This window comes from Sceloporus undulatus, chromosome 7 (genome assembly GCF_019175285.1).
Source record: "Sceloporus undulatus isolate JIND9_A2432 ecotype Alabama chromosome 7, SceUnd_v1.1, whole genome shotgun sequence".
Lineage (NCBI taxonomy): Eukaryota > Metazoa > Chordata > Lepidosauria > Squamata > Phrynosomatidae > Sceloporus > Sceloporus undulatus.
In genome coordinates, this window is record NC_056528.1 from 10515484 (window position 1) to 10529987 (window position 14504).

The following is a 14504-nucleotide window of genomic DNA, read 5'->3' on the forward strand; positions in this document are numbered from 1 at the left end:
GGAGCTCCGGCCACAGGGTCCTCCAAGGCCTCTGCGAGGCCGAGGAGGAGGAGACCGCTTGTCATCGCGGCAATCTCTACGATGACAAGCGGCCCCCACACTCCTTCCCGGCCTGGGAACAGGCCGAGGCTTCCTCCCAAGCTGGAGGACAAGGTTTAAAAATGTAGGACCTTTTTATTTTTAATTTCCTAGCCAGGAAATTTAAAAAAGGTCCTACATTTTTAAACCTTGTCCTACATTTGTCCCGGTTTGGAGGTCCTCAGCTATGGCAACCCTACCTGGAATAGTGTTGTGTCTGGGCACCAGAGTTCAAGAAGGATGGGTAGACGCTGGAGAAAGTCCAGAAGAAGGTGACCAAAACGGTGAAGGGTCTGGAAACCATGAAGTCCTATGAGGAAAGACTTAGGGAGATGCTGGGGATGTTTAGACTGGAGAAGAGAAGGTTAAGAGAGGACACGAAGGGATGTCACACTGAGGATGGAGCAAGCTTGTTTTCTGCTGCCCCAGAGAAGAGGACATGGAGCAATGGATGCAAGTTATAGGAAAAGAGATTCCAGTTTCTTCATCATTCACAGATTAAGCGCAAGCTTGTTTTTCTGCTGCTCCAGAGAAAAGGACATGGAGCAATGGGTTCAAGCTACTGAAAAAGAGATTCCACCAAAATGGTGAAGGGTCTGGAAACCATGAAGTCCTATGAGGAAAGACTTAGGGAGATGCTGGGGATGTTTCGCCTGGAGAAGAGAAGGTTAAGAGGTGATATGTGAGCCCTGTTTAAATATTTGAAGGGATGCCAGATTGAGGAGGGAGCAAGCTTGTTTTCTGCCGCTCCAGAGAATAGGACCCAATGGAGCAATGGATGCAAACTGCAGGAAAAGAGATTCCAGTTTCTTCATTATTCACAGATGAAGAAGAGAAAGTTAAGGGGTGACATGATAACCCTGTTTAAGTATTTGAAGGTAGGCCATATTAACAATGGAGCAAACTTTTTTTCTGCTGCTCCAAAGAATAGAACCTGGAGCAATGGGTTCAAGTTATAGGAAAAGAGATTCCACCAAAATGGTGAAGGGACTGGAAACCATGAAGTCCTATGAGGAGAGACTCTGGGAGCTGGGGATGTTTAGTCTGGAGAAGAAAGGTTAAAGCCCTGTTCAAATATTTGAAGGGCTGTCATATTGAGGAGGGAGCAAGCTTGTTTTCTGCTGCTCCAGAGAATGGGACATGAAGCAATGGATTCAAATGACAGGAAAAGAGATTCCACCTAAATATTAAGAAGAACGTCCTGATGGTAAGAGCTGTTTGGCTGTGGAAGATGCTCCCTTGGAAAATGGCGGAGTCTCCTTCTTTGGAGGTTTCCAAACAGTTGTTGGATGGCCATCTGTTTTTGGGGTGCTTTGACTGAGAGTTCCTGCATGGCAGAATAGGGTTGGACTGGATGGTCTTTGGGGTCTCTTCCAACTCTATGATTCTAGATGAACTGAATCAATTGCTGGATTATAAATCACCACATTGGTCAATCCCTCTGGCCCTATGGGTCTCCCCTGGTGGCACTAGCAGCAAGGGTTAGGGTTTGGCTAATTTGGGCCTCATTCCTGCTACCTTTTAAACCGGATTGCAAATAGGTTTGAACTGTTTTAAACTAACCTGGTTTGCATTTGAACCGAATCACTGAAGCCAAAGTGATTTGGAGCAGGGGGGCATGCGCTAGACCCATTTAACCTGCATCTCTTTGACGCTGATTTTTTCCTCAACTTTTTGGATAAATTGATTCTATGCAAGTGTGAACCAGATGTGGATTGGATTTGATTTAAATTTGCCCTCCAGAGGGCTGGAGCAGGTCCATTTTGAATGGATTCATGCGTCAATGTGAACCGCAAGTGAATTATTTTACGGGGGGGGGGGATGCGATTGGAGCAAACATAGTGGGAACCACGCTCCACTGTCAAATCTATGCATCGATTCGGATCGCAAACCGATGTATTTGTAAGTGGGAATGAGGCCATGAACTGTTTAATAACTCAACATTGTGTTACTTGACCACTTTGGTGGGATGCAATATTTCATGTTTGGCGGGAGGGAAGGGTTATTGAAATTTGCCCATAAAGCGCATATATACCAACTGTGTTTCTTTATTACAACATTTATTCCTTTTTGGGAAGCCAGCATAGATAATTATTGTTCACAAAGTAGGCTTGATCTCGAAATAGCTGAGAGGCAGCGGGTTCCAGCAAGAAGAAACCTGTGGAGTTTAAGTAATAAGCTGTTTCCTTCAAGCGGCGGCCCTTGTGTCTTTGAGAAAGAAAGAATTCAGCTCATTTTTTAAAGTCTCTTACTATATCCAATGACACCAGCGATCTGTCATATCTATTTTAATTGGAAGAGAAGCCTGGGAGGTGTGTGTGTGTGTGTATTCAGATTTGGGTAAACCTGAGCCTTGTGAAAAAAACCTTTATATAAAAGGAACGGTATCATTTCGTCCGGACCATAAATAGGCTTTGCATTTCCATTTCAAGCAACATTCCCCATTAAAATCCATTCAAGGTGTCAAAGTGATATAGGAACCAGAAGGAAAACCTCACACAAGTTGCTAAGGCCCTTCGTGTTGCATTTGTTGAATTGTTATATTGCATTTATCAAGGGGTCTTCCAGTGACCCCACATGATGTTTCAATATTACCCCAGACATCCACTGTGCATAACTGACAAATGGGATCCAATCTCACATCACAGACTCGGAGCGATGGGTTATTAGAAGGGAGTCCAAACAGATGCTTACTTCAAAAAGTAAGGAGTTTGCAAATTGTGGGTTGCTTGATGTCTTGGCGCCTGGGGAAAAAGGAACAAAATACATCACACCATCCCTGCAGGGTGGCAATGTGGATCAGAAACAGGTAGGAATCCTGTTGGGATCCGTTGTTGTTGTGTGCCCTCATGTCTGACGTATGGTGACCCTAAGGCGCACCTATTGTGTTGAAGGTAAGTCAACACATAGGACCTTCTCACACGAGGCACTGACCATGCTGGAATCGTGGCCAAAATGCTTCAGAAGCGCAGAGGTGGGATTACCGGCCGCACTTCTGGAACGTCACTGAAGTGCATCCCGTCAAGAAATCGTCTGCGGAGCAGCCGTCTCCATATAATGGGATCTTCCGTTGTGCAAAAAAATGGCTGCTCTGCAAACGCTTTGACAACAGAAGAACAGCGAAATGCCTCAGTGACGTTTGAGAAGTGCAACTGAAGCATTTGGGCCACGATTCCAGCGCAGTCAGTGCCTCGTGTGAGAAAGTCCATAGGTAAATCTGTTGTAGTTGTTGTTGTGTGCCTTCAAGTCATTCCCCACTTATGGAGACCTATCATGGGTCATAGTCCAATGCGCAAACCACAATGCATCTGCAACTTGTCGTTGTGTGCCTTCAAGTCGTTTCCAACTTATGGAGACCCCAAGGTGACTGTAGGCCATGTATTGTTATGTTGCCCTTTTTGTCACCGTTACCGTCGCATTTTTATTTATCCAATTCTCAGGCGATTAAATCGATTCCAATCCGCATCTGGTTCACACTTGCGTGGAATTGATTTATCAAAAAAGATGCAGGAGGAAAAAATAATCAGTGTCAAAAAGATGTGGGTTAAATGGGTCTAGCGCATGCCCCCCACCTCTCCAAATCGATTTGCGTGTGAACCAAGATAATTTAAACCACTCCAAACCAATTTGCAAAACCGGTTTAAAACATAGTGGGCATGAGGCCAGAGAGGAGAAGAAAAGGAGAATGGGAAAAAGGAGGAACAAGAAAGGGAGATTGTGAGAATGGATGGTTTGAAAGCAGCAACAAAGGAAGAAAGCATGAGGATGGAAGCATCTCTTCCATGCGCAAAGTCTAATGATCTCTCACCACAGAAACCAAAACCTTCGCAGCCGGTGAGCAGAAGGAAGAGGCCTTCTTCTTTTCCTCTCCAGGCCTCACGGCGCATAATGCTGCCCTTGTCGCCTTTGTTTTGCAATGAGGGGGTCATACCTCTAACTGTAAACAAAAAGGTGGAAGGGAGGGAATTAACTTTTAGGTTGCATCCGCGGAGTCTTTAATGAAATGGCCCGAGGTGCCATAGAATTTCTTCTTTTTCACGAAAGCCAGCGGTGCGCCTGGTTAGAGAACAAATGCTATTTGGAGCAGGTCGATCGGATCCTCCGCGGGTAACATGGCCTGCAGCTCCCTCTCAAAGCCTGCGCATGGCAAGCAGGGATTATATATACACACACACAGCATCCTTCTCTTCCCGACCAAAGTCTGGATGGCATTTAAATCCCCAAATACACGATGCAGCGCCAAAAGGGCGTAATCGCACCATGCCACGGCGGATATGGCACTCTACAAAAAGGAGATACGTTTTGCCACTGCTTTTTGCTTCCTCCAAAGGACAGATCAAGGCCATGGCATGCAGCTGCAGCGGCCCCAATCCAGGGAAAAAAGGAGTGGCGTCATGTAATCGGTGTATTTTTTGTTGGTATGATATTTGCATTGGGGTTGGAGTGGATGGCCCTTGTGGTCTCTCCCAATAGAGTTGGGAGAGACCCCAAGGGCTATCCAGTCCAACCCTATTCTTCTCCCATGCAGGAACTCTCATTCAAGGCATTCCCATTGACAGATGGCCATATTATATATATATATATATATACACACACACACACACACACACACACATATATCATATATACAGTCCTCCCTCTGTTCTCGCAGTTTTTGGACTGGTGACCCTTGCTTATGCGCAAGGGAAAAGCAGAGGGAGAGTGAATGTGGCACACACCTGCGGCACACGCCTGCGCAGCCCCCCCCCCCCCCCCTATTTTCAAGACAAAGGGGTTTGAATATATGTAAAAATCCAAGGGGGCGAGTGTGTGTGTGTGTGTGTGTGTATATATATGTGTGTATACACACACACACACACACACACACACACACACACTTGTCCCTCCATATTTGCGGCTTTGATATTTGCGGCTTTGATTACTCACGGATTTGATTAATAGGTTCTCTCTAGGAATATCCAGATCCTTCAGTGCAACTCTATGGTCAACTTTAAAAGTGGCACTGAAAGACCTAGAGATTCCTAGAGAGGACACTCTCCTAGGCCTTTGTAGCTCCTCCAATGCAACCCTATAGTCAGTGTCTGTTGGATGTGGACCATAGAGTTGCACTGGAGGACCTAGAGATTCCTAGAGAGATGTCTTCTCAGGTAAAACCATGGTGTTTTTGTTATTTGCACTTTTTCCATATTTATGGTGAGGGTCTTGTGCCCCTAACCCTAGTGAATGTGGAGGGAGAAGTGTATATGTATATGTATATACACGTGTGTGTGTGTGTGTGTGTGTACACAATATTATTATTAATAATTATATTATTATAAATAATAATTAACATTGCCAGGCTCTGGGGATTGCAAACTGAAAGCAGAAAGGAAACACAAAGAGAGAGACAGAGTAGAGAAGGACGGCGCTGCAGATGTCAGAATGGATATTATGGCCCCAAAAAGTGAGCTCTGCCGAAGATGAAAAGCAGATCTACCAGGATGAGGCAGCGGCGTTTCGATTGCCGTTCATGCCGCATGCGCCGCGAGGGTAACCGTTCCCAGCAGCCGCATGCAAGCCATTGAGCTGGAATCGCCCTCCGCTTTCCCTGGTCTGGCTCCAGGCGATGCCTGGGGTGATGCCAGAAGCGATCTTTTTAAATGTGCGCCGGGCTTTTCGAAACGAAAGTGCGCGGATATGAAAAGCGTCAGGAGGAACAACCAGGGACTTGGAGGAAGCCGGATGCTGTCGCTGCCACAGTTTATGGGTCAACAGTCCGGAAAAAATTAATAATTGCTGTCAATTTACATTGGCAAATGCTGGCGGACATCTTGCAACCATTAGTTAATGCTTCCAGGACAGATTACACTCTTGCCTTTTGCCAGAGGATGGTTCTCATATATATGTATATCTGTGTGTGGGCTTTAGGATCGCCATGAGTCAGAAATGACTTGAAACAGCAACGGATGGCGCACAGATCTGGAACAATGGCGGGGTTGCTGCATCTGCACACCGAAAACGTCAATTTGACATGAACTTATCATTCATCTTTTCCCCTTTGAATGTAAATGCAACAAGATTTGAATTCTCAGTTTATCAGCAATGAACTGAACGCATTGACACTCTTCTTCTTGAACCCAGGGGTGCATCTACACTGTAAACATAATGCAGTTTGACCCCACTTTTGACTGCCAAGTTTGACAGGATGGAGCCTTGGTTGGTAAAGTGGCGTCAAACTGGATTATTTCTGCAGTGCGGATGCATCCTGAAAAGGCTAAACCACTTACAACACTACTCATTCTAGAAAGCCATAGCATGGAGCCATTGCAGTTAAAATGGTATCAAACTGGATGACTTCTGCAGTGCAGACTTTGCTCTGTCCCTCCATCTTTCATATTCCCGACTTGCTTTGGTAAAGCTCTGTATACATTTCATGTCAACTTGACAATGGCAGGAATTTAATAAACCGGTGCATCAAATATTCATCCCGATACAGAGGCGTAAGTCATTTTCAACGCGCCAAAACCAACGCGGCCGGTTCATTTTTAATGAGACGCCTGTAAAACAGGTTTCCTGGTCTCCGTCGAGCGGATGCAGCAACACAATACATTTACACAACGCAAGGGCTTCTGCGTTGTTGGCCTTGTTGCTGTTGCTTTTCCCCCCTTTATATTAAACTCCCCAAAGAACCAGCGCTAAATAATGCAAGAGGTTTACAAAGAGACCTTCTGTTTTCTGGAAGCGCTTTGCTCTCTGGGTCAGGAATTGAGGAACATTTGATACAAGGCACTTTCTTTTTTGGTACCACTTTTAGATTTCCAATTTCTAAGGCTGCGTCCGCACTGCAGAAATAACCCAGTTTGACACCACTTTAATCCTGGGATTTTGAGTGTTGCAAGATATTTAGTCCTCTCAGGCTGGAGAAATAACCCTGTTTGATACCGCTTTAACTTCATGCTATGGAATGCTGGGATTGGTAGTTTTGCAAGATATTTGGCTTTCTCGGGCTGGATCCACATTGCAGAAATAACCCAGTTTGACGCTGCTTTAACTGCCACGGCTCAATGCTATGGAACTTGTTGTTTTTTCTGGCATCAGATCCATCTGACAGAGAAAGCAAAAATATCTCACAAAGCTAGAAATCCCAGGATTCCATAGCATGGAGCCGTGGCAGTTAAAGCGGAGTCAAACTGGGTTATTTCTGCAGTGTGGACGCATCCATGTAATTCAAGATTAGGGAGAGACAGGGCCAGGTGTGTGGGACGACCACTCCCAGCATCCTGTGCATAAATGGGGGATTCGGGGGGGGGGGGTGTTCCATCATGTTGCAGCGAGGCTATTGGAGGCGTTTTGCATTGCTCCGTGGCAAGGGCTCTGTCTCCCTGCTTTTCAGCCAAAGGTTCAACTCGCGATTCCTTGCTTTGCGCTGCCACCTAGTGGCCAAAGGGGGAAGTACAGCAGGGTTCATTTCAAGGCAATTTGTAAAGGAAACCTACATTTGCAAAACTTCATTTCATCAGTATTTCCTAAGAGTTTGGACCAGACTTTCTTACCCCTTTTTAACCCTGGAGGAACCCTTCGGATAATCCCAAATGCAAGGAACCCTTGCGCTTTTGTTGTTGTCGGGTGCCTTCAAGCTGTTTCCGAACCTATCATGGGGATGTAGCAAAATAATATAATGTCATAGTAACAGCAATACTATATTATTGTTGTTGTTATTATTATTATTATTATTATTATTATTATTATTATTATTATATTCTAGTACTGTATTTTATTATCTATATTATTATATTATATATATTATATATTACATTCTACTATTTTATTAATTATATTATTATTATATTATACAGTATTATATATTTGTTTATTATATATTTGAACAGCAAGTTTCTTCTTGTCTGACTGCCATCTCTCAGTGGATGCGGCTTCGGCGCTTGAAGCTCAACATGTCTAAGACTGAGCTTCTCGTCTTTCCACCTAAACCCACCCTTCATTATTCCTTTTCTGTTTCTGTCGACGACACTTCTATTCAACCGGTTCATCAAGCCCGCAGTCTTGGCTTCATTTTTTACTCTTCTCTGTCATTTATTCCCCAGATCCAGGCCACCGCAAAGACCTGTAGATTCTTTCTCCACAACATTGCCAAGATCCGTCCATTCCTCTCAATCTCTACTGCCAAGACTCTAGTCCATGCCCTAGTGGTTTCGCGACTAGATTATTGTAACCTCCTTCTAACAGGGCTTCCTCTTTCACACCTCCATCCTTTAATATCTGTCCAGTATTCAGCTGCCCGTATTGTCACATCCGCTCACCGCTTTGACCATGTTTCTCCTCTTTTATCCTCCCTTCATTGGCTCCCCTTCCCCTTTCGCATCCGGTACAAGCTTTTGTTACTGACTTTCAAAGCCCTCCATGGATTGGCCCCTCCTTACTTATCTGACCTTCTTTCTCCTTACATTCCTACTCGCACCCTCCGCTCTGGTAGTCAGGGTCTCCTGTCACAATGTAGGACTACCACTGCCCCCTCCCGAATTCGTCCCTTCTCGCTTGCTGCCCCTTACTCCTGGAACCTTCTTCCCCCACATACACACCTCATCCCTTCTCTAACCTGTTTCAAAACTGAATTAAAGACTATATTGTTTAGAGAAGCATTCCCAGAGGTGAGACCCTCTCTGACCCAGGAAGCCTCCTTCTAACCATCCATCAAGAAGCCAAGCCCTTCCTCCAGTCCATCTGCCTTGGTCCAGGCATCGGAGGTGGAAAAGATCTGCTGGACTGATCCTATTCCCCACCACCACTCCCTTCTCCTTTTGTGTCGTGTCTTTTAGATTGTAAGCCTGAGGGCAGGGAACCGTCTGACTAAAAAAAATTGATGTACAGCGCTGTGTAAACTTACAGCGCTTTATAAATAAAGGTTAATAATAATAATAATATAATATGCTATTATTATTATTATTTATATTATTATTATATTATAATATATTGTATTAGTAGTTGTAGTAGTATTTATATTATGATATTTAATAATAATAAATAACAGGTGTGTCTTGTAGAGCAGTCTGAACAGTGGGAATTTCAGATCCAAACTACAAATCCCAGGATTCAAAGGAGGGGGACTGGAGCTGGCAAACTGGTACAGTATTTAAAAGATACCGAGATAGCATAGTGCTCTACCTTTTCGTAGCTCTGTATCCCGTGCTTGGCAACCTTGCCCTCTACAAAGATGGCCGCAGAAACCTCCGAGCCGCCTTTGACTATTCACGAACTGCCTGAAGGAAATAGGTCTCTTTTATAGGGATGCCCTCAACAAAGATGGCGACACTGGTTCCTCTCAGAGGGGTAAAGAAACCTCGGGAATAGGAGGCGGGGCTACTGACTCGGGGAGGCGGGGCTTCTTGTGTGCGTCCTGATTGGAGGAGGGTCTAGAGCGGAAGTAGCCGGAAGTCAGGGGATGGAACCAGTGGAGCGGACCGGGTTGGGGACTAGCGGCCTCCTCCATGAGGCCCAGGAGGGTGAGCGCTCATTTGAATACGCTGATTTATGCAAATACATTCTAATATGGGCCTAAGGTTGGCGGCCATTTCAGGTTGTCCATTTTCCCCCTCATGCTTTGTTAGTCTCCAAAACAGCCCTGCGAGGGAGGCCCAGGAATGCTATGGAATTCTGGGAATGTGTAGTTTTGTGAATTATATATATATATATATATATGACAATAATGATTGGTATATTTGAACAATGACATATATATATATAGAGAGAGAGAGAGTCATTCTAGTATACAAATCATTAATAGTCATTCAAGTATACAAATTGTTAATTCATGTACATATATATATATATATTTAATGACTATATATACGTGTGTGTGTGTAATGAAAACATATATATATATACATACACACACAGTAGTCATGATTCAAGTATAGAAACCCTTAACTCTCCTTTCCTTCCTCCTGTTGCTGCATCTCTAAAAGGGACGAAACTCCTTCTGTTCCTTCACCCAAATCTCTCTCCCAAACGCCCCAATCAATATCCTGCCAATGAAGCTCCCCTGGGTTTCCTTGGCATTAAACCCTTTTCCTTTGAGGGAAGAAGTGCTGTGTGTCCTTTTTCTCCACGCTCCCTCTTTCCAGTTCCCTCCTCTTCTTCCCTCCGTCTCTTATTCTTCACATCTCTTCACTCTTTCATCGCTTTCTGGCTGCCGTCCTCATTTCTTTTTGCGTTACTCTATGACAGGTGTCCATTCTTCCTCGGCTTTTCCATTTCGAAAGTGAACCAGCAGAACTAGGAAAGACTTGGCTTCAGTCGCGCTTCAAATGCTTCCCTGAAGAACTGGCTTTTAATGGTTTAACGAGGAATCGTCATTTTTGAGTGCAAAGGCATTACTGTTTAATATAACCTTGAGGCCTATTCCGAGATTTAGGTTTCATTAGAAGAGACATACAGACTAAGCAATTCTTCTGAATAGCTTTAAGATTAATTTGCAATTAGTTTAAAAATGGGTTATGAAGATGATTTAAGGCTGCATTTGCTCAGACCTTCTTGGTCTCCTTGCCTTCTCTGCCATTGACCTTCTCTGTCTTTCTTTAGGCCTATCTTAGGTCCAACCCACACTGCAGGAATAACCCAGTTTCAGACCACTCCAACTGCCCTGGCTCAGGGCTAGGGAATTCTGGGAATGGTAGTTTTGTGAGACATTTAGTCTTCTCTTAGAGAGCTCTGGTGCCACAGCAAACTACAGTTCCCAGAGTTCCCTAGTTTAATTCCCAGGCAATTGAAAGTGGTATCAAACTGGATTATTTCTGCAGTGTGTTTTGGACCTTAATTGACAAAGCCGCCATCAAAGAAGTTCCTTTTTACAAAGTCTTTTCACAATTGCATTGTAGTCCTATTTGAGTTTGAGTTGAGAAAGGCTGTTTTAGGCTGACTCTTAATAATAATAATAATAATAATAATAATAGAATCATAGAATCCCTACATAACAGTAATAAATAACACTTTAAACATTTTAAAAATCAATTGGAAATAATCAGAGCCAGGAAGGCGGGTTTTGAGGGGTATTCAGAGTATTAGTCCATTTCAGACTAATGATCTGCTTGCAGTGGAAGCAGCGGTCTTTTTTTCTTTTAAACCCTTTGGGATTATTATCTTTTTTAATTGTTTGTTAATTTGTCGACAGGGTTCTTCACAGAAAGCGACCGACCCACGGCCGTCCAAGAAGCTGAAATGTGAAAAGAAGAACCCGGGGAAGTTAGAGGCGCAAAGAGACGACGATCATCGCGCCAGTGCCAGCCACAGACTTCGCTCAGGAGAACCTGCAGATAAGTCCTCCAACAAAGACAATCCGCACAATCGCACAATGATGCTGCAGAGCGAAGGGAAGCTGGAACACAAGATGGATGCCGAAATGCCAGCAGCAGAGCGACCCAGCCTCTGCATTCAGCCCTTAGCGTCAGATTCGGACGTCTCTTTTCTAAAAAGTGACGGCGGAGCTCATTTCCAGCCCCACATTCAGAATGTGGAGGAAGAAGAAGAGGAGGAGGAGGAGGAGGAAAAAGAAGAAGAGGAAAGCGGTGGAGCCGGGTTGTCCGATGACTCGGAGATGGAGCCAGAAGAAGCAGAGAACCCGTCGCTGGAGTTGGACAACAGTGCGTTCTTGAACGAGGATAGTAACCAGCCGCTGCCAGTGGACCGGTTCTTTGGAAGCGTCGCGTTTGTGCAGGTAAGAGAAACGCAACAATTTGAACCAGGATTCAAAGGATAAGCCTGAGCATCCTTCCTCTGGTATATGCCTGAATAACCTTGGTGTGCCTGGGTGCCATATGTTTGGTTTCAAAGCCTCCAAGGCTACATAAACTGTAGCTGTCTTTCTGCCAGGAGGAAAAGACCTTTTTATTTAGCCTTTGGTTTTTAAGGCTGTTGCAGCAGGTATTAGTGGATACTTCTCACTTTAAACATCTAAAGGATATGGATAGGATTTGTGAAGTCAAAGGCTTCCATGGCCGGCATCCATAGTTTTTTGAGGGTTTTTCAGGCTAGAACATAATAATAATAATAACATTTATTTATATTCTGCTTAATCACTTGGAATCCAAGCGAATTACAACAATAAAACAAGATACAGTTAAAATTCTAAGAAACCCCTATCCCTCCCCCCCAGTATACAAACATAGTAATATTAAAAAGAAATTAAACCAGAGAGATATTAAAACAATAGTATAAAATCACAGTTAAAACCAATAGAAGAATTGTAAAAAAGAACTGTATAGCAGGGGTCCAGATAGGATGGAAAAGGGGATGGAGAAAGGAGGAGAGAAGTGAAGGGGGGAGGCAGGAAAATGGAGGTGGACCTAGTCTGGAAAGGCCTGCGGCCAGAAGAGATGGCCACATAGCTCGAAAAACCCACAACATCTATGGCTAGGCTTCTTGGTGGGATGAGAGCCGCCACTTGTGTGTTGGAGCCTTCCCAGATCCTGCTGGAGAGGCAGCATAAAAATGCAATTCCTGTCCTGTTCTATTCCATTCCGGAGCAGGGCTGGTTGAGTAGATGCCCAGAGAGGCTAGACTGGCACCCTCCTTGATCTCTGCTGTTTTTGAAGACTGGGCCTCGCAGAATTGTGCCGTACTCTCCATCTGTGTTTCGTTTATCTGTTGTTAATGGCTGTGTTTTTCACTGGTTTTGATTTTATGGATGGTTTAATGATTTTTTTTAAATACTTTTGTATTTGGTATGTTGTTCAGCTGTGTCTCTTTCAACCGCTACAACCCCTGCTTTGAGTTGCAGACTGGGACAACGGTGGTGATGGGGGGGTTGGCAGTAATAATAACAACAACAACAAGAAGAATAAGATGAACTGAACTCCAACGCTTGTTCCTCCCAAACTTCAGCTCTAACACTTTGTTGGCTCTCCCATTTTGCCTTTGTAATCTCCATTTCCATGCCCTGCTGAAGCCTCCCGGTTTTAAGGCCGAATTGGGCTGTGCTTTTTGTCCCCCCAGGATCCTCCGCCGGCTCCCCTCACAAGGCCCACCCCCAGCAGGAGAGAGTTCCGGAAGGCCCACTTCATAGCCAAGGACGACGATGACGAAGAGGAGGAGGAGGAGGTCATTTGAGGGCCCAGAGGAGACCTTCCCCTTTCTGTTATCGCTTTCTCTCATGCAGCCAGGGACTAGAGCTCTATCTCAACAGGGTGGCCTCTTCTTTGGAAAGGTCCATACGGACATGGCCGCAGAGCCATGGACAGCGGGATTAAAAGAGGCCAGTTTGGGACTAGTATTTCCCTGAGAAAACCTCTTTGGACAGCACTGCAATGGTGAGAGAGGACGCATAGTTCTCAGAGACCCCGTGGTTTTCTCTCTCGCTGTTATTAGGCTTGCTTTTCTTGTTTTGGTACCTGCTTTATTTGACCAAGGAGCAGGTTGTCTGCTTGATTTCTGCCGCTCACTCTGAAGCTGAGTCTGGGCATTCGATGTCCTTGTCCCTCTGGATGGGAGAGAAAACATGGCGACCTGTAACTGGTTTTGGGGACCTTGAGTCTTAACAGCACAACCTCTCAAAAGCGGCTTAGAGATGCAAAGAGAAATCTTAGGACAAACTATCTGCACATTCATGGTGCCCCAAACTTATTATAGTCCTTTCTTTTTCAAAGAGGTTGCCATCCCTTTTGACTACAATATTTTTGTTGGCCAAGGTTTGTGTAGCAGCAGTTAGAGCACTTGAGAACCAATTAAACAATACAACACTGCCTGTTTTGCAAAGTTATTCACAGCAGGGAGGAATCTTCTCTCCGGGTTTCACTTTTCCTGATGACAGAAAGGAAAGCCAGAGGCTTTCTAAAGGAAAGTACTCCTCACATTGGCAAGGAAGTTGCTTTTTCTTTTCAAGGCAGAAATCAATAAAATGTATAGAAGGCCAGGCAGCTGTTACTCTCTTGTCCAAGCTCTTTCTTCACAGTTTCCATCTCAAGGGGCATCTCTCCTAAAACATGAAAAGGGGGCATTTTGGACTACATCTCCCAGCTCTCTAGGCAGTGTAGTCCAAAATGTGCCTTTCCCAAGCACTGAACTGGTCAGATATCCATTGGTGGCCATGAATATAACATTCACACTACAGGTCCAGTCTCCCTTATCCGGAATTTCGAAATCTGAAATGCTCCAAAATTCAAACCTTTATTCATGGGTGGCTGAGATAATAATGGTTCAGTGTCCACAAGCTTTGTTTCATGCACAAAATTATTTAAAATGTTGTATAAAATGACCTTCAGCTGTGTGTATAAAGTGTACGTGAAAGATGAATGAATTTCATATTTAGACTTGAGTCCCATTGCCAAAGTATTTCGTTATGTACATATATGCAAATACAGGTATTCCAAAATTCAAAACACTTCTGGTCCCAAGCATTTTGGATAAGGGAGGGCCCGACCTGTCTTTTGCTCATTGAC

The 14504-nt window shown here is 44.4% G+C and overlaps 1 protein-coding gene across 1 annotated transcript; it reads left to right on the forward strand.

The window, feature by feature from the left end:
• The first annotated feature begins 9467 nt into the window (after positions 1 to 9467).
• On the forward strand, positions 9468 to 14380 carry C7H1orf174 (chromosome 7 C1orf174 homolog). Its single transcript, XM_042479524.1, has 3 exons — positions 9468 to 9575; positions 11243 to 11785; positions 13063 to 14380. Exons 1-3 carry the CDS (start codon positions 9561 to 9563, stop codon positions 13174 to 13176), a joined length of 672 nt encoding a protein of 223 aa, XP_042335458.1. The 5' UTR covers positions 9468 to 9560; the 3' UTR covers positions 13177 to 14380.
• The last annotated feature ends 124 nt before the right edge of the window (positions 14381 to 14504 follow it).

Excerpts from the sequence above, each read along its gene's own strand:
- C7H1orf174 (XM_042479524.1), top strand. Across the intron at positions 11,786-13,062 it reads GAAGCGTCGCGTTTGTGCAG|GATCCTCCGCCGGCTCCCCT; the intron begins GTAAGAGAAACG and ends TTGTCCCCCCAG.